At 40.0% G+C, this 26,588-nt stretch overlaps 5 protein-coding genes across 6 annotated transcripts; 3 read left to right on the top strand and 2 right to left on the bottom strand.

The window, feature by feature from the left end:
* Positions 1-145: 145 nt before the first annotated feature.
* Positions 146-2,094, bottom strand: LOC6565784 (vanin-like protein 2). The gene is made up of 2 exons (XM_001992559.2): positions 2,011-2,094; positions 146-1,889 (listed from the first exon to the last, which is right to left on the bottom strand). The coding sequence occupies exons 1-2, from the start codon at positions 2,068-2,070 to the stop codon at positions 270-272; spliced, it is 1,680 nt and encodes a 559-aa protein (XP_001992595.1). The 5' UTR covers positions 2,071-2,094; the 3' UTR covers positions 146-269.
* Positions 2,095-2,947: 853 nt separating this feature from the next.
* LOC6565783 (UDP-xylose and UDP-N-acetylglucosamine transporter) lies at positions 2,948-5,353 on the top strand. Of its 2 annotated transcripts, none has more exons than XM_001992558.2 (2): positions 2,948-3,333; positions 4,015-5,353. In XM_001992558.2, exon 2 carries the CDS (start codon positions 4,030-4,032, stop codon positions 5,074-5,076), a length of 1,047 nt encoding a protein of 348 aa, XP_001992594.2. In that variant the 5' UTR covers positions 2,948-3,333; positions 4,015-4,029; the 3' UTR covers positions 5,077-5,353. The 2 variants fall into 2 exon arrangements, with proteins under 2 accessions (XP_001992594.2, XP_043072113.1); XM_043216178.1 differs by lacking the exon at positions 2,948-3,333 and adding an exon at positions 3,886-3,953.
* Positions 5,354-6,637: 1,284 nt separating this feature from the next.
* LOC6565782 (UDP-xylose and UDP-N-acetylglucosamine transporter) lies at positions 6,638-8,680 on the top strand. The gene is made up of 2 exons (XM_001992557.3): positions 6,638-6,852; positions 7,600-8,680. The coding sequence occupies exons 1-2, from the start codon at positions 6,812-6,814 to the stop codon at positions 8,663-8,665; spliced, it is 1,107 nt and encodes a 368-aa protein (XP_001992593.2). The 5' UTR covers positions 6,638-6,811; the 3' UTR covers positions 8,666-8,680.
* A 481-nt stretch (positions 8,681-9,161) lies between these two features.
* LOC6565781 (myosin regulatory light chain sqh) lies at positions 9,162-11,380 on the bottom strand. The gene is made up of 3 exons (XM_001992556.2): positions 11,296-11,380; positions 9,786-10,311; positions 9,162-9,713 (listed from the first exon to the last, which is right to left on the bottom strand). The coding sequence occupies exons 2-3, from the start codon at positions 10,203-10,205 to the stop codon at positions 9,609-9,611; spliced, it is 525 nt and encodes a 174-aa protein (XP_001992592.1). The 5' UTR covers positions 10,206-10,311; positions 11,296-11,380; the 3' UTR covers positions 9,162-9,608.
* A 1,133-nt stretch (positions 11,381-12,513) lies between these two features.
* On the top strand, positions 12,514-26,192 carry LOC6565778 (probable serine/threonine-protein kinase nek3). Its single transcript, XM_001992553.2, has 6 exons — positions 12,514-13,806; positions 13,937-14,218; positions 24,216-24,425; positions 24,489-24,571; positions 24,670-24,788; positions 25,326-26,192. Exons 1-6 carry the CDS (start codon positions 13,373-13,375, stop codon positions 25,575-25,577), a joined length of 1,380 nt encoding a protein of 459 aa, XP_001992589.2. The 5' UTR covers positions 12,514-13,372; the 3' UTR covers positions 25,578-26,192.
* The last annotated feature ends 396 nt before the right edge of the window (positions 26,193-26,588 follow it).

The following is a 26,588-nucleotide window of genomic DNA, read 5'->3' as shown; positions in this document are numbered from 1 at the left end:
TTGTAGAGTCGAATGTAGACTTTACCACACACACCCGCACCGACCTCCTCGCCCACAAACTAATGGCGCATTTGGCGCAATTTTTGAATCGCTGGAAAGCAGCAACAATTTTCGTTCGCTCTTTTGAAATGAATTTAAATGCACATAAATACAAAAAAAAATATTTTTTTTTAACGGAAGCATATGAAATGGATAAATATACGTTTAAAGGAAAGCAAAAAAAAAAAAATTATATATAAATTTCAAGAACTTCATAAAAAATTAACCATTTAAAGCTGCACAATTAAGGAGAATAATAGCAAGCAGAGGGTCGCAGCAGGCGCAATAGTTGAACGACCTGCGCCACCATCCGTACCAGGTGGGGCTGTACTGTTTGCCCCTGGCGTTGGTTGCAGATGATCCAAATTGTGGGTGGTTGGCAGTTGTGTGAAGTAATTGGCCCAAATGCCAAAGGTTAACAGATCATTTTTGGGGCTCAGCAACTCCATTTGCACTCGCGTATCCTTCAGCTCCTTGGCCGGTGGCGTCTCCGTCCAATTGTATTGTGCCACATTCAGTGGCATCATGACGCCATCTAGGGTGCTGGGCATAATGAGGCGACGTGGCGCTCCTGGAAAAACACCCTCAATGCGAATGCGATCAAAATAATATGTGTTGGCCACACTGGTCCCGGTGGGAAAAATGCGACCGCAGCTGAACAACTGTTCATCGAGACAGGCAAATATGGCGCAGACAGCCTGCTCGCTGCGATCGACCAAAATGAAGGTGGTATCATTGCCCCGATAGACGCCCAACCGATAACGGTAGGCGACATGGTCCGCTGAGCTGCCAATCGGACGACGCTGCGCATCGAAAGTGCAGCAGAAATCGTGGTGACAAAGCGTTTTGTTCGTGATCTGCGTGAAATTCACCTCGAGCAGCTCGGTGGTGAATATGTCCAAATTGTAATCGCGATATGTGGCGAGCCGCGTGAAACGCGGTGTGACCAGCTGCGCCTGAAATGACGGCACCACCTGCGGCGGCATTTCAAAGAGTGGCCCTCCTCCAGCGACCGGCCTCTTTGGCAGCCTCGCTTTGAGCAGCTTGATCGTGGGCTCCTCGTATATCTCAGCTACCAGACGACCAGCACGACCCGCATAAATACCCGAACCGGTGGTGCGTCCAGCCGGCTGGCTACCATCGGCAGCGAGAAGATTTACATTATTTGCATAGGCCCAGCCCTCCTGGAGCTGGATGGCGCCCAAAAACGGTAGCTCCGAGAACCAATAGGTCGTGTAAATAATATCGGTAACATTGCGCTCGATCAGCAATTGCATTGCTGGCTCATAAAACAACATATCGAAGCAGATGAAATGACCGAAAGTGACGCCAAAGTCCGTCTCGAATGTTGACAATTCTGGTTGACGGATTAACGATCGTGAATTATACTCCCTGCGCCATAAGTGCGACTTCCGATAACGGGAAATGACTTGACCTCGTCGATCCAGCACAACGTTCGTGTTGAATAAACGCACCCCGCTCGCCGGACACGGACTGAGCGTATCGGACCTAACGACTCCATCGCCACACAGTTCCTTCTCCACCACATTGAAGGCCACATAGATGTTGCGCGCTCGAGACGCACACGACAGCTCGACCATGAACAGCTCGTAGTCGGGCGAGATGCAGGGCGTCACGTTCTGCGACGGCGACGGCACAAATGTCGCCATCTCCGGACTGTTTAGCACGTACTCGGGAAAGACAATGATGTCCAGATCTGATGCATCGCTTGACTCGAGTATTTTCACAAATCCGGCTGTCGCCTTTGACGTACGCTCCCTTTGGGTGCCCGTCTCCACCAGATATTCCACAACGCCGGCAACATAACTGTTATCTGTGGGCAGCGAGAGCTGAAAATATACACAAAAAAAAAGAATGTACATTTATTTAAATATTATATCTTAAAGAAAAAGGATGTACATAAATACTTTAAAATTTCTTTAGATTTGTTGAGGTACCCTTGGAGTTTACCTGTCTGGTGCCCGTTAGCAATGTGGCCAACAGCAGCAGAAATAAAGCGTTATTGTTCATCTTATGGCAATGGCCCAGTTAAGACTGATATTCGTATCATCTGCCGATAGGCCACGAAGACTATGGCTTTCAGGGCCAGTGAAAGTTAATGACTGCTATACAAAATTCTACGCCATTTGTTTATAGCCCCCTTTTATCGAACATATATAGCCCCCTTATATTAGGCCATCCGCATTGTATTATCTCTGTGGATTGATAAGAAAAATAGCTAAATGGTGTTGCAAGCAATGCAATAATTAAAGTAACTTGACATGCTTCTTTGAATTAAGCTTTGCTGTTATTGTGGCAATATCTCACTAATTATCAAAATGCAAAAACAAACAAACACATGTTCTTATTGTGGACACAATTATAGCTATATAATTATAATTATACCTACATATGCACATATGAAGCATACATATATGATTGGATATGATTGCTACGCTTTGTTTGACTTAAGTACAAGTAATTTGCAATGTTCTTAACAAGTAAATATTATTACAGATAACAAGGCGCTAAATGACATTTTCAAATAAATCATATCATTTTATCCTTATATGGCAACGCAATAAATACGCATCGCTATTTTCTTATTTTTTAGCTGCTAAGCTGAAATGAAATATACATATACATATGTATATATATACATATATATATATAAGTGTATCCTTTATTACTGCTTTACTATATTTCTAGAAAAGGCTGCAGCTTTTTTTCAATAAGAAGCCACACTGAAAATAAGTTTCCGTTAGCACTTAAATTTCAAATAAATACCATAGCTTTAGCGACATATGGCAACGTTGTAATGAGGCATTTGGCATTTTTTAGCCACATACTGTTCGCTGTGCGATTGATTGCTCACATGTGTGTGATATCGATTGATTGCCAACATATGTGCGATATCGACCCAGCGCGATAAGTTCGGCATTAGTTTCAGCTGTTCGACGACAATCAAAACAAGCGCAGAAAGCAGTGGAAGCAGCCAAGGCGCCTCAGAAAAGAAGCAGAAAAAGAGCGCCACACCGTAATTGTGACTGCTTGCCAAATAAGATTAACAATAAAATCAAAAATTACACGCATACAATAAATGCAGTAAATTCGATAAGTGAAGTAATTGTCAACTTGAGAGCTGGGTGTGCCAAAACTGCAGCTGAAGGTCATTCCATTTACAAAGAGAGAGAGAGAGAGAGAACAATTGCCAGAGAACGTTGCTACAACAACACAACAAACAATATTATAAGCTTAATCGAGTAGGGGAAGAAGAACATCAGCATCTGCAAGGTTTGTATTTCAAGCACGTGTGTGTGTCTGTGTTGTTTAGAGAGCTACTAGTTGATAATATATTCATTAAAATACACAACACGGCATGACACAGCCAAATAAATCACCATGACAACGGCAACAGCAGTTTTAATTGGAAAAATATTTTCACAATTTAATTTAGTTTTTAATAAGTCAAAGCAAACTAATTGCTTAAACGATGATTTGCACTAATTACAAAAAATCATTTTTAATAAAGTAGAAAAAGTACATTTTTAAAATATTCGTGTTTTTTTTGTGAATAGTGTTTGTAATTTGTATGATTTTGAAACGAGCTGAAAAGTGTTATATTTCACAGATTATTTGTGAAATAAAATCCATTTATAAAATTAGCATCTGTAAATGAAAAACAAAATTGGACGAGCATTCAAATCAGTTGCCTAATCGAAGTCGTTGTCATTTGCGAGTGATCACTGTACGTGCCCAGCTACTGAACACACACACAGACACACACACACATAAATATTAATTATACATGTGCGCTGCTTGTCTTGAGAAGTCGCCTTATCAGCAGAGCGATGAAACTGCAGATACCAAGTAATGCCGTTACTTACTGCTGATATGGCGATTAACGATCAAAAGTAGCAAAACTCTGCCCAAAACATGTAACGATATTAAACAGTATTCTTAACTTTTTCCCAGCCGAACGGACAAAAGATGGAAATCAACATGAAGGCCCTGCTGGGCATGCTATTTGTATTTATTGGCTGCTGCAGCAATGTTGTCTTCCTGGAGCTGATCATACAAATCGATCCCGGTGCTGGCAATCTGATAACATTCTCACAGTTCCTGTTCATTGCCATCGAGGGTCTAATCTTCACCTCCAAGTTCTTTACGGTGAAGCCACACATCGGCTTGAAGGACTATCTAATCCTTGTCGTCCTCTTCTTTGGCGCCAATGTGTGCAACAATTATGCGTTCAACTTCAATATACCGATGCCGCTGCACATGATCTTCCGGAGTGGATCGCTGATGGCCAACATGATCATGGGCATTATACTGCTGAGGAAGAGATACAATCTGAGGCAGTACAGCTCGGTGGCGATGATCACAGCGGGCATTATATTGTGCACATTGGTATCCAGTGGCGATGTCAAGGATAATACGCATCACTCACTGAAAGTGGACACCACCTACTCGGACTTCTTCTGGTGGAGCGTCGGCATCGCTCTGCTCACGATTGCCCTACTCGTGACCGCTTACATGGGCATCTACCAGGAGGTGATCTACAAGCGCCATGGCAAGCATCCGAGCGAGGCGCTCTTCTACACGCACATGTTGCCATTGCCCGGCTTCCTAATCATGGCCAGCAATATTGCCCAGCACTGGAGCATAGCTGTTGCCTCCGAGCCGGTGGCACTAACTGTGCCTGGATTGAGCTGGACGGTTTCCTTCCCACTGATTCTCTTCTATCTGCTGTGCAATGTGGTCACTCAATATATCTGCATCAGTGCCGTCTATGTGCTGACCACAGAGTGTGCCTCTCTCACAGTGACCCTTGTTGTCACTCTGCGCAAGTTTATCTCTCTGCTGTTCTCCATCGTCTACTTCCGCAATCCGTTTACAGTTAGCCACTGGCTGGGCACCATTCTCGTTTTCTTCGGCACCATCCTGTTCGCCAATGTGATCAACCAGGTGAAGGATGCCTTCGAGGCGCGCAAGCAGCAACAGCTGGTACGAAAAGAGAAGCTAAAGACCGGTTAAATATGGTCCTGCTCCACTCCTGCTAAGAGGCCATACATGCCTGCCGTTCGCTGTCCCGCTCTTAATCGTGCTGGCTTCGTACTCGTTCTCGCCTGTCTCTGTTTCTGTTTCTGTTTTCATTTTCAGTTTGGGATTGCTCTTGTATTTGTTGTAAATAGCGATTAGTTAAGCAAATATCCGACTCTAAATGTACTCTGTTAAGCTAAGTCCCTGACGCTGTACGTAGCCTGTAGCCCCGTGCCCTAATATTATGTAATTCGTGTGTCCATTTTATCGAGACGGTTGTTTTTATATAACTACTCCAAGTAGTTTTAGTACAATTTTCAAATAGAACAAAAAAGGTACAAGACAAATACCGTAGACACTAAATAATTGTTTATGAATATGCAATTAATGTACATATAAATGAATATACATATATATTTATTATACAAATGTGTATCACACTCGCTCTCACTCTCTGTCCATCTCTCTCTCTCTCTCTCTCTCTTTCACTCTGCCTTTCTAACTATCTAAAAGCTCCATCCATATAGGGTACAATTGTACCATAAACTTGTACTTTTTTACGTCAATGCTAAACTGAAAACGTATTTTTTTTACAACATCTTATTGTAAAATTGTAAAAGGAAACTTTACATCTAATTGTACAATTAATGATCAATGAAAAGCATGGAAACAATTTTAAATATTATGTTTAACGGTTCATTGCTCAATGTTTCAAAGTTATTTTTATCGAAGATGTTTTAGCTATTTAAATTGAGATATTGATTTATGCCAATATACATTTTTTATAAATTGAATATATTGTTTTTATGAACCTAAATAAATAATAAATACTCTTTGATGGCAAATGAAAATTGTGCTTATTTCATTTTTGTGGATCTAGGAAATTGTTGGTACAAATGTGCGACAAAAGTCGCTCAGTGTTATATTATTATATTATATTATTTATTATATACGTTCCATATTAAAAGACATATTACATTTGCATACATAAATATTTGCTAATAATTATAATGGGAAACTCCTTAAAGAGTGACTCTGAATGATTGATCAATTTTGAAATGTTTTCTTATCACTTCTTTGGCTCAAAAAAAAAAAGAAAAAGAAAAGAAAAAAGCAGAAGGCAGTGGAAGTAGAGGCACAGGGCGACTCAGTTGCACCTAAAATATGGCCAGGCATTTTAGGCAGCTTCGTTGATCAATGCACACGATGAAGCTTTTACGGTATTTTACACAAAACAAGAAGAGCTTTCAATGCCAAGAGCACCTTATGCAAATCAAATATTGATCCTACGAAATCGACATTTATTTTTTTTCCCTTAAAATATTTAGTTTTGAAAAAAGAAACGGATAAAAAAACCAACTGCAAAACAAAAAATAATAATACAAAAAAAAACGAAAGAAATGAAAAGTTCTCACAGCATTAAATACTAAAAGCAAATAAAGTTCTTGAGTGACTTCAACTAGAGTGGAACACTGATGATGATGATGATGATGATGATGATGATGATGATGATGATGATGATGTTATATCTCCATCCAGAACGTGCTGATGACAGCACTCAAGATGTGCGTCGGACGCGAGTTGTTGTTCAATTCTCGCAGATTGTTTTGGCGACCGAAGCACACGTTAAGGCATCAATCGCTTTTACGCACTCTGCTGGCTGGCTGCTGTTGGCTGCTGTGGACACAAATAATATTCGCTGGGTTGCAGTTCCAATTTGCGGTCTTAGATGACTGTTGGCAGAGGTGCGTTACGGTCGCAGAATTGTCAGTGAGTTTGATAATTTGACTGTGACTGTGACTGAGACCGCAACGAACGAATCAACCAAACGGGATATAGTAAAACTCAAATATCACTCAAGATATATAGTTCACTTTTTTATTTATTTTTTTTTTTTAAGCCGTTCAAAATTCTAATTTTATTTCATCAATTTTTTTTTTTTTTTTTTTTTTTGATATATCAAATATATTTTTGTTATTACGATTATAAACGTAAGTCATAAACAGTTGTTGTTTAACAATTGCAACAATTTCATTGAAGTTCTATTAACATTATTTGACTTGCTCCTAAATTTTATTATATTTTCACATGTTTATGACACCATTTTTATCTGCACTCCTAAAGACAATTATTCCAAGTACTTTGTTATATCATTCTGCTTGATAATGTTTTTGGCACTTTTCTATTTTTGCATTTAATATAACTGTGTTGCGATGCACGGCAACTTAAAAGAGTGAGAAACTCATTTTGATTTAAAACATTTTTTATGTTTACCGAGTGCAGCGAAACAGAGAGTTGCATATATTTTTCTAAGTGTTTGCGATTGTGTGTTTTTTAATTTGTTTGGTTTGGTTTGAGAATATCTAAGCAACAGATAATAGCTTTAATTATCGGGCTCCGTTGTAAAAATAAGTTATCTTTCATGCGTTCTGCTCTTGATAGCATTTGAAGGCAATACTTGCGAGCGGCTAACACACAACTCGAACTCAAAAAGTGTTTCTTCCACATCAATTGCAGGCGCAACATGTCGCTCAACCTGAAGGCCTTGTTGGGCATGATCTTTGTCTTTGTTGGGTGCTGCAGCAACGTCTACTTCCTGGAGCTGATCATCAAAATAGATCCCGGTGCGGGCAATCTAATTACCTTCCTGCAGTTCCTCTTCATCGCTACGAGTGGTCTCATCTTCACCTCCAAGTTCTTCACGGTACACCCCAATATACCACTGAGGGACTATGTGAAGCTTGTCGTCCTCTTCTTTGGCGCCAATGTGTGCAACAATTATGCGTTCAACTTCAATATACCGATGCCGCTGCACATGATCTTCCGGAGTGGATCGCTGATGGCCAACATGATCATGGGCATTATACTGCTGAGGAAAAGATACAATCTGAGGCAGTACAGCTCGGTGGCGATGATCACAGCGGGCATTATATTGTGCACATTGGTATCCAGTGGCGATGTCAAGGATAATACGCATCACTCACTGAAAGTGGACACCACCTACTCGGACTTCTTCTGGTGGAGCGTCGGCATCGCTCTGCTCACGATTGCCCTACTCGTGACCGCTTACATGGGCATCTACCAGGAGGTGATCTACAAGCGCCATGGCAAGCATCCGAGCGAGGCGCTCTTCTACACGCACATGTTGCCATTGCCCGGCTTCCTAATCATGGCCAGCAATATTGCCCAGCACTGGTGGATAGCTGTCAATTCCGATGTGGTCACTCTACCCGTACCGGTTATCAATTGGTCCGTCACCTTCCCACTGGTTCTCTTCTATCTGCTGTGCAATGTGATTAGCCAATATATGTGCATCAGTGCCGTCTATGTGCTGACCACGGAGTGTGCCTCTCTCACGGTGACCCTTGTTGTCACTCTGCGCAAGTTTATCTCTCTGCTGTTCTCCATCGTCTACTTCCGCAATCCGTTTACAGTTAGCCACTGGCTGGGCACTGTGCTGGTCTTCTTTGGCACCATCCTGTTTGGGGATGTGCTCAGTCAACTGTTCGTTGCCTGCAAGATGTGGGTGGGGAAGCGCTTCGCTGTGGCATCAAAGCCCAACGCGGAATACACTCGAATCTAGACAATTTCAGGATTTTAAGGATATTAAGATAGCATCTGTGGAATTAGCTTATACTTCAATATTATTTCATTCTTAAATAAATCAATTTTTTTGTATCTAATAGATATATCTAAGATATACTCTGGACTAAAATCTATCTTAGAGATCAAAATGCGCAGAGAGACAAAGAATCGATTTGTGTAAAGTTTGATACGAAAAATCTCAAGAAAATCATTGAACACAAAACGTTTTTTCGTGTTCGTTTTATACGCACTCAAAACAACAGGGAAACTATTTATTTAGTTAAATTATGTCACGTCGGGTATCAATTCTAGCATCAAATACTGGAATTATGTCATTAAAGTGGTTTGCCAAACTGTAAAATATTTAATCAATTCTAAGATTGTAGTTGAGGGTATTTTCACTATGTTCCCCTATATATGTATATATTCTCGATCGGAGTCGATATACCCATTGCCAGCGTACCTGTGAACAGAGATGCATTAGAAAAGATTCGTTTTAGAAGAAAAAAACGGCATTTTAATGGGACTCACTCAGCAAACAATGTGTGTGTATCTATGTCTGTCTGTGTGTGTGTATGTGTGTGTGTGTGTGTACGTAGGTATGTAATCGTATATGTATAAATATGTATTATTTAATGAGTTAATACTTATGGAAAATTGGAAAAATCGTGTTATCAGTTCACACATTCGTAATATCGTACATAAACATTAAAATTTAAATGCGCAGATCTTGGTTACAAAAGAGAACGGAACAAAAAACGGGTGGCAAAAAAAATGTAATAATAATAATGTATATAGTATAAGAATATAATATATATATATATATATAAAATACACGATTCGTCTGACAGTTTGGACAATGGAGCTGGAATATATGTGTCTATATAGCCAGGTGGCTGCAAACGGAAGGCTCAATTAAGTACAGCATTTATCGTTGCAGCTTATTGCTCATCCTTGTCCTTGGCACCATGCTTGAGAATGCGTGTGAACTCCAGATAGTCAAAGAGACCATTTTTGATCGGCGCCTCACGGTACATCTCGTCCACCTGAGTGAATGGGATGGGAAAATTGATTATTGATTCGTTGAAGGAAAATGATCACAAATTGCTACTACTCACATCCTCATCGGAGAAACGATCGCCCATTGTGGTTAGGAGCTCGCGGAGTCTATCCTCGGGCAATACGCCCATATTCTCCTCATCGAAACAGCCGAAGGCATTCTTGATCACATCCTCGGGATCGGTGCCCTGCAGCCGCTCACCGAACAGCGTGAGGAACATGGTGAAATTGATTGGACCCGGTGCCTCATTCATCATGCCATCCAAATAATCATCGTCGGGATTTTTACCCAACGATGCCAACATATCGTGAAGATCCTCCTTCTCCACGAAACCGTCCCGATTCTGATCGATCATATTGAAGGCCTCCTTGAACTCGGCAATTTGGGCCTGATCAAACATAGCGAACACATTCGAGGTGGCGCGTTGGGCGCGCTTTTTGGTCGTCGCCCGACGTCCGGCGGTTTTGCGGGAAGACATTTTCAAACTGGCACTGTGTGACTGAAAGTGATGTGTGAGTGTGTGTGTTGTGTGTGTTTGTTGTGAGTGTTTGTTGTGTGTGTTTGTGTGCGTCTGCGGTTCGCTACTGTGGACGAGAATCGAATAAAAATAAAATAAGAATACAGAATATATCTCAACTGCAATCGAAATGTGAACGAACTAAAATTCTCAATATTCCCCAATCTGTGTGTGTGTGTGTGTGTCTATATATAGACACAAATGTAGCATTGCAGCGGCGTCGGCAAGTTCAGCCAAAGCTACACAAACTGTGTCAACATAATAGTTAAGTGTGCATGCTAGCAGCGACTACCAGATACCCTGTATTTGTACTTGTTATCCGATTTGTATGACAAACACATCACTTTTGTATATATATAAAATAAAAACCAATAGTTGATCACTGGCATATGCACACATCATTATACCCTCTTTAATGAGGGTACAGGGTATCAGAAGACACACACACACAACAAGCGTAATACAGCGAACTGTGTGTGAGTCATGCAGCTGTAAAAATGGCAAAACTGACAACGTCAACTCCATATGTGTGTCAGCATGTGTATGTGTGTGTGTGTGTTTATCAATGCGGTTTCGTTAAGTCTCGAACGAATAACATCAAAAATGATCACTCACACACACACGCACATGAGCTGTTATGTTTAATTGAAAGCCCATAAAAGGAATGAAATCAGCAGCCAAAAAGCTCGACTTCTGTTAAGTGCATATATGTGTGCATGTGTGTGTGCGTGAGTGTGTTATTTACACAGGCAGCTGCAGGCAGCTGGCTGAACATAACCGAACAGCCGCGCCCCATTTTTGAGCCCATCAAATGCGCTGCTATCACGAATTCCACGTAAATCACTAGCAAAACGCAAAACTCTCCCGTATCTTGCATTTGTTTTTTAGGGCTGAGTCGCTGACTCATACACACGCACACAAAAGTGGAAAAAGAAGCGGGGAAGAGTAATGTTAAGTAAATTAACGATCGCGTCAAAGTCAAAATCTTTTTTTTTTGTGGTCAGTGTTCTTTGGTTTTGGTCTTAATTTAATTAAGTCAACTAATACTTACAGCTGCGGAAACGAACGTCTTGTTAGTAATACTTGTAATTATAACTGTTGCTGCTGCAGCTTATTTGTTGTGTTGTTCGCTGTTTGCACAGATGACAAATGCCTCTCATATCGATATTGACGATTGCTTTTATTCGCGATAGCATTTTGTGACTACAGCCAAATGCAACTCTGTGCAGTATTACAGTATATTCTGGTATTGAACAAAAATCTCACTTTTGGTTATGGCATACGATAATTGAGTATCGATATGTCTGCAAATGCAACAATTAGTTCTATTGACTGCGCGCGTTCTCAAAGTCGGACAACGTTGACAATCATTAAAGAGTAATGCGCGGATCGCGACTCGAAAATTCGACGGACTTTGTAAACCCCTTTCCAGATATGTCATCTTTAAGAAATTTTAATTGGCGGCAACGTGGCTCGGCCTTTTCTCCGGCTCACGGACCAGCTAAGCTTCACTTTTACTACTAATGACCATTGAAAGATGTTCTTTGACCAAATCATCCACGGTCCGACTAAACATTCCTCCTACTTGTTGGTCGACTGCTGGGCTATGACATGCCTGATTAACTAAGACATGCCAAAGGCTGTGGATGATTATGTGCATCGCATTGGACGCACCGGACGTGTGGGCAATGGGGGTCGTGCCACCTCCTTCTTTGATCCCAATCAAGATCGTGGCATTGCCGCCGATTTAATAAAAGAACACAAATTTCTTTTGTTAACTTGCCGCCCAACATATCGCGGTCGAACTACCCCTGAGCCGATAGCTAGCCGGCTGAGCGATATATTGGTGCTTTCGATAGGCAAGGCCTGACAAATTGAAGAAAACGCCATTTAAAACTTTTCATCAGCTGTCGCTGCTTACATTACTCATAATGGCGCCAAGCTCAGAAGTCGCCAAAAGAAATTCTTGCTATCGATAGATAGCGATATACTATAATTTGAATGAACGACAAATATACTATGTTATGTGTAAAAAAAAGTTTACTAAAATACGAAATCTTATTTAAATTTGATTCAATTAGGAATACGATATTTAAGTATAGAAATAATTTAATTGACTCGCATTGCCAACTTCATCAAATACACAGTCAAGCTGGGCATACTTCATTGGAGTTGCTAAGATTTTCAGTGTGACCAGTTAGTATGTTGCTGGTATTTACCATCAATTTGAAAGTTGTGGTATTTATCGGCATTTGTTCGACTTAAGAGGCTCAGCCACACCGACCGACAGTGGCTGAAATTCGAAGCGCAGCAAATACACACGGCGACGCATCGAAGGGTCAGATAAACAGAAACCGAAACAGAAACGGAAACAGCAACAGGAGCGCAGTCGACAGACACGAAACGCAATTATTAAATGCACATGCATATTTATTTATAAACGTGTTAAATGCGCAGTGCAGCGGCCAACTCTTAGTGCCAAGTGCAATTATCGAGCGCAACTCCTTCGTCTTTTGCATCTCTTTTTGTTGCTGTTGCTGTTGTTGTTGTTGCTGTTTTTTTTTTGGTGCTAATATTTTATACATGTGCATGTGTTCTATGTAGATGTCATTGTGTGTCTGTGTGTGTGTGTGTGAAAGAAAAGGTGAAACAAAAACAAAAAAGGCGCAGTTGCGGCAGCCGCAGCCGCAAAGCGTATTTCGTATGCAAGAATTGTCGTCATTAGTTTGAGAGCGTCGACGTTGGCGTCGCCGTTGCCGCGCTGCGTCCGGTTTAAATTCAATCAAGCGGCAAGAAAAAAATAATAAAAAAAAAGGAAAGAAAAATAAAACACTGGCAACGCCGCATTGTTATTATTCCCGTTGTTGTTGTTGTCAATTGAACGAAGCTTTTTTTTGCGAGCCCAACTGACTCCTCATTCTGTCTCTCTCTCGCTCGCTCGCTGTGAAGCGCCGTTGGTTTGAAACGAAATTTGTAAACGGTTAACGGTAAAAACGTGAGTGCATTCAACTTGCTGACAAAATGATGCATCAGCAGCAGCAGCGCCAATTGTGAATTTTCTGCAATCCGACGTAGAAACTGAACGACGAATTCCCTTTGTAAGAAGTTTACCGTAAGCGCCAAACGCAATGCTCGCTGCTAACGTGCCCTCAACGTCGTGCAGTGCTGTCGACGCTGGCGTCGCTGCCGGCAGCGCTTGCGATGAGCGTACAAGGCTGTTGGGCAGCACACCGACACCGCCGCTGGCAGCATCGCCGCCGACTACGCTAGCGTTGCCACTTGTACATGCGACAGCGACGCATCCGTCCCGCAACAACCACAATAACAACAACAACAATAACAATGATAATAGCGACAACAACGATGTTATGGAGGCCAGCAACAATAACTACAACAACAACGACAACAACAGAAGCGACGTCGACGATCTGTCTGAGGAGACGGCCACAACGGCCGCTGCGGCAGACTCCAGCGATCAAAGTGATAAATTCAACCGCCCGCCTACAAATCAGAAAAAGCCAAAGCTCAGCAAACTGGGCACCAAAAGCGTTGGCCTCAAACGGTACGTAAATCTCTCTAAAAAAAAATTAATAATAATAATGAAAATAAAAATAAGAAAAGCTCCTGCTGCCAATGTGCTAATTAAACAAATCTCCACTCTCTTTGCTCTTTTCATCTCTTTCATTGTTTAGCGTTTCTTTTGGCTCATCGAAAGGCTCAATGGTGGAGACTTTGGTATTTGAGACGCCAACGCCGCTTTCTGAGCATGTTGAGCCTAGTTTTGGTTTCGATGCCGCAGATGCTGCTGCTGTCGCTGCTGGTCAGCCGCAGCAATTTGCATTGCTATCAACAGCAACAACAACAGCGGCGGGAACAACAACAGCAGCAACGCATTTACCGCTAGTCAGCAACATCACTTACGGTGACTATGCGAAAGTGAATATGGATGATAGCGGCATTGAGGTGCAAGAGGAGTAAGTATTGCTCATTATACAACAACAACAAGCATACGTAGTGTGTAGAGAAAGAGAGAAAACTGAGACAGAGACAGATAGCTTTATGCTGTTGATCACTGTTTAAATTCCGTTCTTCTGCCGATGAGCGTGACGTCACAGTTCTGTGTTTATTTATGCAATCAGCGTCAGCAGCAGCAGACTGCATGGGAACGAAAACTGATTGCTGGACTGGAAAAAACAATTGCGGTAATAGTAAGAACTAGAGAGAGAGAGCGAGAGAGAGATAGTGACAGATTTAGAAAGGTAATTTCAACTAGCAATTGAAATTTTGTAAAAAAGGCAAATGGAAATTCTAATAGAATTTCAAATGTAAAAATGATTGCAAAAAATAATGTATTGAAAATACGATTTTAACTCTAGCTCATTTCTCATCCAATCTAATGCAGCATTTTAAAGTCAATGAACCCCTCTCATCTCATTGCATTGTCTTTTTTTATGTACTTTTTTTGTGGATAAGCCCTAAATTAGGCCTTTCTGGAGTCTTTTTTTTCCACTCATTAAAAACAAAAGACAATTCAAATAATGACTTTTTGGCAGCTTTCACTTGCATTGTTTTTGTTTTTGTTTGTGTGCAGCTCATCCAAATGCATAATTAAGCTGCTTCTGGCTGATCTGGCGCTAACCCAAATTGCATGCAATGAACTCTATGTGTGTCTACCCCCACACCCACCCCACCCACACTCAAAATAAAGAAACGAAGAAGCAGCGGCAACAGTCGGAAAAAAACCCTCTAACTTTTTAATCGATAATTACGTTGGGAGTTTAAAATACTTCACTTTGCGATAAACTGCACACACAGATGAGAAAAGGAGAAAGAAAGAGAGAGAGAGAGACAGGGAAGGAAGCACACCCACACCATAAACAAAAAAAAAGGCTCTCTGTTTACCAACGTTGCGCTCTCTTTGCTCTCGCCGCTGCCCTTTCCCAATTGGGATAAGCATTTTGCATGCCACCACCAACAACTCCTATTGGAGTCGTTACTGTTTCCGTCTGCGCCGACGCTGCATCAGCAGCAGCCGCCGCAGTTGCTATATAGCTTTGAATACCGTTAAACTGTAAACTGTGCTGCCTCGTCGTCGTCGTCATTTCTTACATAATGTGGCCTGCTATCAGTGTGTGTGTGTATATGTGTATGTGTGTGCGGGTGTGTGTGTGTCCGCGCGGGTGTGTTTGTCTGTTTGCATTTTAAAGGCTGATGTAGGTCAACTTCATTTGGTGGTTGTTGACCCACATCTTATTCGGGCTGCATAGGTGCCCCGTCTCTCTGTGTGTTGTCGTCTCTTTTAATTGTGCCACTCCCACGCGAACGCCTCCAAAATTAAGCATGGTTTTTATGCTGGTCATCAATAAATTTCTGCTTTGCTGTCCACGCATTTTGTTTACATTTTTGGTTGTTCGTTTTTTTTGTTTTTGGTCAGCCTTGTAATCGATAACATGTGTGCGATTGTCGATGGCAGATAACAGGTCAGAGCTGCTTGCGATTCGATGAAAACAGCTTTGAATTCTCTTCTTAGCTCATATTGGTTTTCTAGATGTGACAAGTATTTCTTATTTCTCAAAGCTTCATAAGCACAATTTTTATGAACAAATTGGACAAGACTAAAACTGAATGTCAAAAATGGGCTTAAAAACAAATACTATATATATATATAATAATTATTATATAATAATTAACATATATATTTTTTTTTGGAAAAAAAATAATAAAATTGAGTTGACGATCAGCTAACGTAACAGTGAATGTATTTGTGAAAGGGTATTGAATATATTGAAATATGCCAAAGATATCGCTTTCTTGTTGACCTTTCCAGTTGTCCCCTCTGTCTCTCCCTCTCTAGCTCTCTTTGTGCGTGTGTGTGTGCGCATTAATTTGCCGGTTGGTCGCTCGTTGCAAGCGCGACGTGATGTCATCGTGCGAGCGAGAGGGATATCGAGAGATAGAGAGCGCTTGAGCGCCACTTGATGTATTAGAACTTTCTTGCTTTCTTTTCATCTTTCGTAGACAATGCAATAAACAACAGTTAGCCAGCATATAAATACATTATACATACACACATAAATTTGTAAGCATGAGAAAAGAATGGTTGAAGAATCATCCGCTGTTTTTATCGATTATGTTTATGAGATTAGATCTAAAATGAAATGAGATGAGATGAGATGAAATGAGGTGAGACTGAGGCCGAGACATTAGCAGCTGGCCACCCATCATTTTTTTTTTAAGTGAATGTCTTGAAATTTGAGCACATTGTGCATGTATGTGTGTGTGTGAGTGTGTGTGTGCCCACATCAATTTACATATGAACATGCGATATATCTATTGTGAAAGTGCGCAGGTACAGTGGTCATTCCTTAATATGAAACTCGAAGAATTTGATAACTGTGCAGAGAGCAGAATATTCATTTTGTACTCTTTTCATAATTAATAGCTATCTATGTGCCCTTCACACAGATTAAATGCAAAAATATTTTTTCAAAACTTGGAAAAATGCGCTTTCTTTTTTAATGATCTATCGATTATTCTGACGTTATAATTATATACATACATATATATATTTGTATATTTATTTTACAATTGCTAATAATTGCACCATAATTTAAATGTAGTTAATTACTGTCATTAATTTTTAAGCAATCAAAGATTTTCATAAAATGGGTTGCAAAATAAGAATTTGCGAGTAGTTTTACTAAGCGAGCGATCGCTGTATGTGTGTGTGTGTGTATGCATGTTAGTCAGCTGGCTGTCACGTCAGTCGATTGATTTTCCGGTGCTCAATCGGTGCCCAACACACTTGACATGCATAACAGGAAGAAGAAGAATGAGAAGAAGAGGAAGAATGAGAAGCATCCGCATAAGAGTTCAGCCACTGTCACATTGCGTGTATGTGTGTGTGCTTATGTGTGTATGTATGTAGTGCTTAACGGTAATTGTGCCGCTGGTCAGTAGTGCGTTTTGTTGTTGTTGTTCTTGCTGCCAGTCAGTCTGTCTGTCACGCAGTCAGTCAGGCAGCCCTATTACCTACATACACACACACGCATGTATACAAATATCGCATTCTATGTACGTGCGCTCTGAATAGTTTGTGGCGGCGGCATCGACAACAATAGACACACAGAACGTCCCCAATTGTCAGCATCAGCTTTGTCGGCCGTCGCTGTCTCTCTGTCCGATAGTCGGCGCCGTGGCAACCCTGTTTATTAACTGTCAAGCACAAAAAAAAAGAACAGACGCGCGCTGCTGCTCCCGTTTCCATTTATTTTTCATTCCGTTCTTTTTTTTTTGTTCTATGTGTTCCCCTCTCGAGATTACCTTTTCATATAGTTACGTGTTTATGTTTCTTATGTTATTATTTTTATTTTTGTTCATGCTGTCCGCTGCCGTCATTTCTGCTGCTGCTGCTGCTACTGCTGTGTATAACAGCTCCAGGGAGAGAAAGAGAGCGCGCAAACTTGCTCTCTTTCATTTGGGGCGCTTGCTCCCGCTCTCTCTCTCTCACACACACAATCTCTCCCTCTCTCCGCATTACTTTGCATTTTTGTGAGTGCGCAAAAAAAGTGATGTCATGTTTGTTGGTTTAGCAGCGTTGCCAGATGTTGTGACACGTTTGGCGCTATTGTTTTTTTGTTTGTTTGCTTTTGTTATTACAATGTGCGTCGTTCGCAGTTGTTAATGCGCATCTTGGCAACAACAATCTACATAAATAAAAGGCGCAGTTCGCAGCCTCTGATTTTCTTTTATTGTTGTTACAGCTGCCAAATATCCGAAATTACCGTCTTTTTGTTTGTTTTTGTTTGGCCCCTTTGGCCATTTTGCGTGCAATTTCTAAATTTTTTGTTCTTATTGCTTGCTATCTTAATGACTTCTACGTAGCAGCAAGAAAGTAATTAAATTAAAATTATAGTGGGCGATCTTAAATAAGAATAACTTCGGTTTTATGCGATTTTAATTCGAATATTTCTTATGTGATGAAGCAGATTTGTTTAAAAAAAAAATACATGTATTCTTAAATTCTGAGTGCACAGCGCTTATATTCATGTAAAATATATGTATACATGCAGCATGCATTAGAAAACACAATTGCAATCTATACAAATATCGAAATTTCAATTTTCTACCAATAATATTAATAACTAAATTCACCTTCAATTTGACAGTTGATTATTTAAAAGAATCATTCATTCGATATGTGCAGATAGTAAAAAACAAAAGAAACTTGCCCAGGTGGCAACGCCAAGATGTGAACTTCACTATTGGAGGAGAGCGCGCTCTCTCGCGCTCTACACGCTCCTGCAAACATTTCAGTACGTGTGTGTGTGTGTGTGCGTATTGTATCTTTTACTTTTTAGCAGCAAGCTTGCAAGTTTAGCTAGGCAAACGCAGCGACAACGCCAAACAGCCAACAACAAACGAGAATAACGTGCGGGGCGCTCGTCCGCTCACTGCTTGAAATTGCTGCTTACTTCTTCTTCAATATATTTTGTTCGTAACGTTTGGTGAGTTGTTGTTGTTTTTGGTTTTGGTTTTTTTTTTTCAACCAAACAACCCCAGCAGCAGCAGTAGCCTCTGTGAGAACGACGCTTGCGAGAGTCGAGTCGTGAGTTGAGTGTCGAGTGTCGAGTAAAGGGCAGAGACAACAACAAGAGGTCGGTCGCAAAAGTAAAACGCGCGTAGAATCGCAAAAGAGGAAGCAGAACGTTGAAAAACACTGCAGAAGAAGCAGCAGCAGCAGTAGCAGCTGCCTAAAGTCAAATTGTCAAGTGCGTGAAATTAATTGTTTTCAAATTAAAACCAAGTGACAGATTTTTATAAAAAAAAAATAAAAAAAACAACAGAAAGAAACAACAAAAAACTAGGCACAACAACAACTGTAAAAGTCAATCGTGCGTGCCAATGAGGAACACAAAAACACGCACACACACCTACACACACACATACGCAAGCAGTAGCAGGCAGTGCAAGTGGTTGGTGTATTGGTTAGTCCCGGTTAAAAGAGAGTGAGCAAGTGAGAGAGCCGAGAGTTGGGGGGTGTTGTTTGCACTCATTCACTCACTACTCAACACCCACAACACATAGTGTTGGTAAATGTAAAACAATTGATATGGCAAGCAAATAATTCATAGAAAACAATGCGAAAGTAATTTGTGCTGTGAGTTTGTTGTGTGTTGTGATTTGCCCCACACAAACATATATGTATATATAAATACATATATGTATATACACATCAAGTGTGTTACGCTTTGCTGCTGCTGGTATTTTTTGTTGTTGTTGTTTTTGTTGTCCATGGTGGGATGCGCGCAGTGAGTTCATCGCAAAAAATAATACACACCAGCAGCGAGTGCCAAACCCCCGTATTCCCCCTCCAGTTGTCTTCGTCGATTACGCCGCCAACACCACTTCACCACCCCATTTGCCACTCCCCACGCTCTCTTGCTCTCTTTCACTCTCTCTCTCTCTCCCTCCCTCCCTCTATCGCAGCTCTACTAATACTCTGTGAACGCAATTAAAATACACTGGCCGTGTGTGTGTGTGTGTGCTGCTGCTGCTTTTAACAGTGTGTCTGTGTGTTAAAATATAGTGCCTTGTTTGTACATAAATTAGACATAGCTTTAGCTTTAGACGCTTTTCGTGCCCGCTGCGCCGTTGTTGTTTCTATATATATTTATATATATATATGTGTATATATAATATAAATTCTATAATATAGCCATGTGATCGCATTTAAATTTTTCGAAAATGAAAATGCCGACAGAATCAGCAGCGGCAGCAGCAGAAGAATCGCGCGCCTCAATGCAATGGTGCTTTTTATTGCATGCAATACGAAAAAAAAGAGAAACCGAAATCATCAAAAACAAAAACACAGCAGCAACAACAACAACAGCAATGTGCAATCATATTTTCCAATTGGCATGCAAAATAAATTGCCGTTTGTTGTTCTTGTTTGACGTCAAGTGCAAAAATGTTCAATTAACATTTCGCTCAACTGCTAATTTCTGTTTTTTTTTTTTAAACGCGCGGGTGGGGCTCATTCACTGACACAAATCAACGCACATATGTACACAAACTAACTGTATGTGCATATGTAGTAAATATAGGCACACATACGCACAGAAATATATGTCTGTAATTTGTTAAATTAATTTACGCTGCTGCTCGCATTGCCTGCGTGCGTTTGAGCGTTTGTGTGTGTGTGTATGCGTGTCTGTGACGTTGTTGTGATGGCGCACAGTGGCCAGTGGTCGTTTACCACAAACAAAAAAAACAGGTGGCAAAATTCAAATACTTCCAATTCATCTAAATATTGCCAACAATTTCGTTTTGCTTTTTTTTTTAATGTATTTTTTATATGTTATGTGAATCGTTGATGACACAGAGCTATTTGCAACATTTGTGCTTAAAAACAAACAAAAAGAATCAAAACAAAAACGTAATCACACAGTTAATGTTCCGTATCAATAATTTGACAAATATTTGGCATCACTAAGCCCACTGTACGACTGTCCGACCATAGCCTAATTGAAAGCCGCCAAACTTGATGCGCTCATCGCCATTAAAGAACTAACAACAACAACAGCAACTCTACAACTGGAACACAACGATGGCAGAGCAGCAGCAGTGATAGCAGCAGAGAGTCTCAAGTTCGCCGCTGCATTTGTTTTCCAACACCTTGCACTTCTCGTCGACTTCTCCTTCGCTTCGCTTATTCGTCGCTCTCCCTCCCACGCCAGCTGAGAAGCTGTTTTCTTCCAGACAATTACTCCAAGCAACAAGTTCTTTTTTTTGTTCTGTGTGCTTCAATTTATTTGAACACACTTCAAAGGAAGTTTATGATGAGATGACAGCCTCACCTCCCCCCACCTCTCCCCACATGCGCATGGCACTTGAAAAGTAACAAAAAAAAAAAACATTTTAAAAACTTGTTTCTTGTGCTTGTAACTTTGCTTGTTCTTGTCGCTGAGCTTGTTACAGTTGTTGCTGTTTGCTGTTGCTGTTATTGTGTTTGTTGTTGTCGCATTCGCATATCAATTTCGGCACATGACGTAATCTTCACATGCTCAATGAGCCGCCAACAACAACAGAATAACAACAAGTTTAGTGACTACATAATATGTACGTACATGTGTACGTTGAATTTATGAAGTGTATTTGAAAAGTAAACAGATAAAACAACTTGGCTCGCCAGCGGTGACTGACGAAATGTTTTTTGATTCGATACGGTTTCCATTCGATTCGCTGAGATATGAAATGATGTTTTTATTCACTAATATGCCCTTTAGGCATACAAATCGTTAATATATTATTGATCAGGTTCGGTTCGGGTCAAATAAGCTTGGGAACTCATAGTGTCCATTCGATTCGTTACAGAATTTAAGTTAAGTCACTTTGTGTATACCCTGTAATAAGATTAAGTTGGCATACTCGACTTTGTCATTTGATTGTAGACATTTTTATTCCTATTTTTTTAGTTTAGTCTAAATTTCGCAGCTGGAATGCCATTTAGCATAAATTCAAATTGCCTAGAAATGAGTTTTGGATACCGTTAAATTATGACACATAAATTAAAAAATGGGAAAGTTGAACTCCGCAGAATCAGCTCGATGTTTGTATACCGCTAAATAGAGGATATCTCTCAGTTTTAAACTGAACCCGCTAGTATATTCTTACGTGTTTAAGACCTTAAAGTCGTTTTTTTTAACTTGTCTTTGGACAAGTTTTTTTTTTGGGCTTTTGTATTAAACAAAAATACACAACAAAAACATGACTGGCAAAATAGGCAAACCAACTGCCTAAACTGGCAGACAATAAACCGAAACAGACGCTGAAACAGAGCAGACGGACGGAAAGACAGTCAGACAGACGGGAAGACGGAAAGACACACAGAGAGAATGGTTGATAGACGGGCAGCGGCATATAAAGAACTCTAAAACGTAGATCGCTGATCGTAGATCGCATCATGCCAGCTACCAAGAAGTCAGAAGAGAGAAAAAAAACAAGGCCCCAACACCATTTAATAGAGCTAAGAAAATTGCTTTTTGGCTCGTTTCAGTTTTCTAGGAACCCGCAAAGAAATAAACAACAACAAAAAAGCAACAACAATAACAACAAATGCCAAAGTAGAATGAAAACTTTGAAAGTAACAAAAAGTTAGTTGAAGAAAGAAAATAATCTGATTCTTTGCTTGGCTTTTTTATGTGAAAATAATCATAAAAAGAAGCTCTGCGATTAATTCGTGTTCCAATTTAAACTTCAACTTGAACAAGTGTCTCGTTTGGGTTTTCAGTTAATAACTTTGGGGCTGCGGCTAATTGTAAATGAAGTGCAGGAAAGCTGTGCATGAAATTCTCAGCTTATTTCCATAATCGATTTCTGTTTCGTTAAGATTAAGCTTGAGAACGGGAAATTACAAGACTCGACTCGAGTCGACTCGACTGCATGCAATCTTTATTAGCTTTTTTTTTTCATTAAGGAACAAGCCAAACAGTAACTCGCAAGTCGTAAAATTATGCAATTACTAATGATATGGATTTTTAGATAGGCATGTTGTGACTCATTTTGCATTGGGTGCGCTTCAGCAACACAACTGTTGTTTTTCTCGTACCGCCTTCAAATTTTCATTACTCTATTTTAATTAAAATTGGGTCAGACATCAATTAGTTGACTTGTGGTTCGCTTTCCTTGTGCGGAAAATGCAAAGGGAAATCAGTTGCAAAAGCGACACACTTAATTGTCTTGTGACATGAAAGGAAACGCAAGGAAAGAAAAAAACAAACAACAGCAACAAACCCCACTTTCAAGGTTGACAAATATTGACAACGTGTCGAATATATACTAACAAAGATTGAAAATCAAACTTGTAAATATGATATTGTATATGACTTAAAGTCGGCTCGAAATGAAGTTTGTACATTGAATTGAAAGGACAATTTAAGACTTAAGTCATATTTCGATTCAAGCACTCAAATGAATGCTCACAATTCCCAACCAGTTATCGGGGGGCAAATTAAGTTAATACAAGGTGCCAGACTCTGCCATATAAGAACATTACATTCAAAACTAGTTTTATTTACATCAAATTTGACAACTGGTTGAGGTGTTAACTAGTTGTTTAATTAGCCAGTCTCACACAATACCAGGCGACATATTTACGATGGGAACAAACAAACACAGGATATGTTTAAGTAACGCTAAAGGCAATAATTCACAACTGGTTTTAGTTTGAACTTAGTTGATTAAGTTGACCACCGCTTCCATATGAATCAAAAGCATATAGGTATATATATATATATATATATCTCTCTAGGGACATGTGGTGACTTCCTGGTGCACAAGTTTGTCGCCGTTTTTTTTTTGTCTAGCAGCGTTGGTCAGTTATAATTGTGAGATCGACAGAGCCGATCGTCGTCGCTCCCGGCACGTTATATAACAACTATATAACATATATATATATATATATATATATATATATATATATGCATGTATGTACAAATATGTAGTGTGTGTGTGTGTGGCACGCGCACAAACCAGTTGCTGTGGTTGCTCTCCGACACCAGCGGAGAGGGGCAAAGCGTGGGTGGAGAGGGCAAAGCGACAGTCGAGTGGAAGACACATCATATGCTCATATGAGAGCTGGTCGAGATTTTGTTGCCATGTCTTGGCATGTCAATTTCAATTTCAATTTGAGTTTCAGTTTCCATTTGCGAAACGAATTTGAATTGAAAAGTTCAAATCGCTGACGCGACTCGACGCGACTCTCGACGCAATTGGCAAATTACTTAATTTAATTGACATTGAATTTGTTTTAGGCTGACGTAATTGCTTGACTATTACACTACCACTAACTAGCACATATACTACACATTATATATATATACATATGTACACCATATTTGGGTTTCTTTGCTAACGACGACGACGACGACGTGCCTTAATTGTAATTGTAATTTAATTATTCCTTTGCAGATCGGAGCGTTCGATAGTGCGCGTTTCAATTTACCAAAGCAGTCAGCCGCAACAGATTTGTCCACCAGCCGAGTATACATTAACGAGTTTTTCAGATAACCTAGATAATACGTTTAGTAGCTACAATTGTAACTTAGACTATACGCAAATGGCGACGGCGACGATGCAGCCAACTGTCGGCCTGGGACCGGCCTATGACAGACAGCAGAGGTGAGTGTTAAATCAATCATCAATCATCCATCCAAGTATTCAATCAATCAATCACATTTTCAGCACTGATTCCGGCTGGGATAATCCATTTCGTCCTGGCGGCGATCTGTCCAGAGAGGCTGATGAAATTGTTAGCATGATACGTGGTAAGCTCCTGAGAGATATATACACATATTCTCTTCTCTTTATATATATATATCTTACATATGCTGATCTCTCGTTCTCGTTTCCTGTGTCGTCTCAGGTGGCAAACCCATCACGCCTACTGAGGATCGTACAATAGGCAATGGCAACGCACAGCATGGCGATGATAACTGTAATGGCGCTACCACTGCAATAAGCGAGAGCGTTACCAAAACAAATGTAAGCACCACAAAGAAGAACACTCGAAGGTTTCCTTTTCATGTTTTAATGCATTAGAGTATCAAAGTTCAGATTCTCCAGTTCAAATCAGCTATATTTTAAATTCTAATTCCAGTTCTAGACAATTTTATCTCTATAACTTGATATTCATTTGTCCCTCCCCCTTTTCGGCTCAAATTATTCTTTAATTCGTACACAATTTGGGTACTTTTATTTCATAAATGTTCCAGTTGAGTATCGTTTAAAATTTAAATCTATTCCTAACTGAAATCTTATTGCATATCTTCAAAAAACAAATGCAATTTTCGTCCATAATTCGATGGATGTTTTGACTTATTAAACCTTGACTAAGGATCTAGTTGTAAAATACTCGTCACTCGTCAGAGCTCACCCAAATATACTCGCTGAAGGAGAACCACTTAACTTGACTCACTCAAATATGCACTTTCATATTGAATCGTTAAATGAACTCGTTGAATGCGTGCATAACGGTTGTTAACTGTAATCTTAATCTATCTCTCGTTGTATCTTGCACAGCTCTCGCAGAATCAGGCGACAGCACAAAACGGTACAAATTCCCACGGCGGCAGTAAAGTGGCCAGCTCGACAGGAGCAGGAGCAGGAGGTGGTGCTGCTGGTGCTGGATCAGCTGGCAAGGCGGAGAGCAATAATGGCGTCACTTCTTTGGCTCAAGTCTCAAAGCAAGTGGTGCCTGGACCAACTTCCGCTAGTCATGTGGTTATCGACGAGAAGAAGAACAAGAAAAAGGGCTGCTGTGTGGTGCAATAAAAATCAACAAGAAACAACTATAACAAGAAGAACTACAACAACAACAATACTAAAAAGCACACACACAAACAACAAGCTGAGGCAAAAACAGACGAGGGACAAACGATACACTGTGTGAGAGAGAGGGAGAGGGATAGCCACAGTCACACGAAAGCCGATGGAAGGATGAAGAAGAATGATAATTGGGGGTACTGGCTTTTGGTAGCTTTGGTTGGGGCGTATCATATTTAATGTTAATGTTAAATGCTAACTTTTTTGGGGGAACAAAACCGAAGCTGTTGATATTTGAAAAATGCTGCTGCATTGAAACGCTTGCTTACAAAACAAAACAAAACAGACAAATACAAAAACAAAAGCAATGCAAATGAAAACGAAACACACACAGACACAGATGAAGATGAAGATGAAAGATGATTGAAAGAAAACGCGAGCTCTCTGAACAGAACCAACAGAAAACAGTTAATTGTAAACATAGCGAACAGCGAGCGTAACAGCAGCTGTTAACCGGCCAACTCTGTCTGCGCCTTAACAGTTGCTGTTGCCATCGCTGTCTCACTCATCATCAACTCAATGCGCGCTATAGCTGTCGCTGTCTAACCCACGTGCAGTTGCAGTTTAAGTTTAAAAAAACTATGATATATATATATAATATATATATATTTATATATTTGTTAGTCTGGATGTATGTATATATACATAGATATATACATATATATGTATATGTATATATATAAATATATATATTAAACTGACGTTATAGCGATCAACCACAGCTATTGTTTATTATAATGCTGAATATAAATATATATATATATATATACATGTATATATCTATGTTTATATATATATATATAAATTTCCCTTTTTTTTTTGTAATGTGACTCCACTTTATATACATACATAATATATATATATATTTTTTTTTTCGTATCTGTAAAACTAGTGCAGCTTTTTAAAGAGTATTTAAAAAGTCGATAAAAAAGAAAGAAAAAAAAGAACAGTTGCCTGCAT

The sequence above is a fragment of the Drosophila grimshawi genome, unplaced genomic scaffold, assembly GCF_018153295.1.
Source record: "Drosophila grimshawi isolate 15287-2541.00 unplaced genomic scaffold, ASM1815329v1 contig_848, whole genome shotgun sequence".
In the NCBI taxonomy this organism is placed as follows: domain Eukaryota; kingdom Metazoa; phylum Arthropoda; class Insecta; order Diptera; family Drosophilidae; genus Drosophila; species Drosophila grimshawi.
Note: the sequence above shows the minus strand (reverse complement) of the source record. Positions and strands in the feature narration are given on the sequence as shown.

Excerpts from the sequence above, each read along its gene's own strand:
- LOC6565784 (XM_001992559.2), bottom strand. The coding sequence starts at position 2,070 with ATGAACAATAACGCTTTATTTCTGCTGCTGTTGGCCACATTGCTAACG. Across the intron at positions 1,890-2,010 it reads TGCTAACGGGCACCAGACAG|CTCTCGCTGCCCACAGATAA; the intron begins GTAAACTCCAAG and ends GTATATTTTCAG.
- LOC6565783 (XM_001992558.2), top strand. The coding sequence starts at position 4,030 with ATGGAAATCAACATGAAGGCCCTGCTGGGCATGCTATTTGTATTTATT.
- LOC6565782 (XM_001992557.3), top strand. The coding sequence starts at position 6,812 with ATGACTGTTGGCAGAGGTGCGTTACGGTCGCAGAATTGTCA. Across the intron at positions 6,853-7,599 it reads TTACGGTCGCAGAATTGTCA|GCGCAACATGTCGCTCAACC; the intron begins GTGAGTTTGATA and ends CATCAATTGCAG.
- LOC6565781 (XM_001992556.2), bottom strand. The coding sequence starts at position 10,205 with ATGTCTTCCCGCAAAACCGCCGGACGTCGGGCGACGACCAAAAAGCGC. Across the intron at positions 9,714-9,785 it reads ATCGTTTCTCCGATGAGGAT|GTGGACGAGATGTACCGTGA; the intron begins GTGAGTAGTAGC and ends CCATTCACTCAG.
- LOC6565778 (XM_001992553.2), top strand. The coding sequence starts at position 13,373 with ATGCTCGCTGCTAACGTGCCCTCAACGTCGTGCAGTGCTGTCGACGCT. Across the intron at positions 14,219-24,215 it reads GGCATTGAGGTGCAAGAGGA|ATCGGAGCGTTCGATAGTGC; the intron begins GTAAGTATTGCT and ends ATTCCTTTGCAG. Across the intron at positions 24,426-24,488 it reads GCCTATGACAGACAGCAGAG|CACTGATTCCGGCTGGGATA; the intron begins GTGAGTGTTAAA and ends TCACATTTTCAG.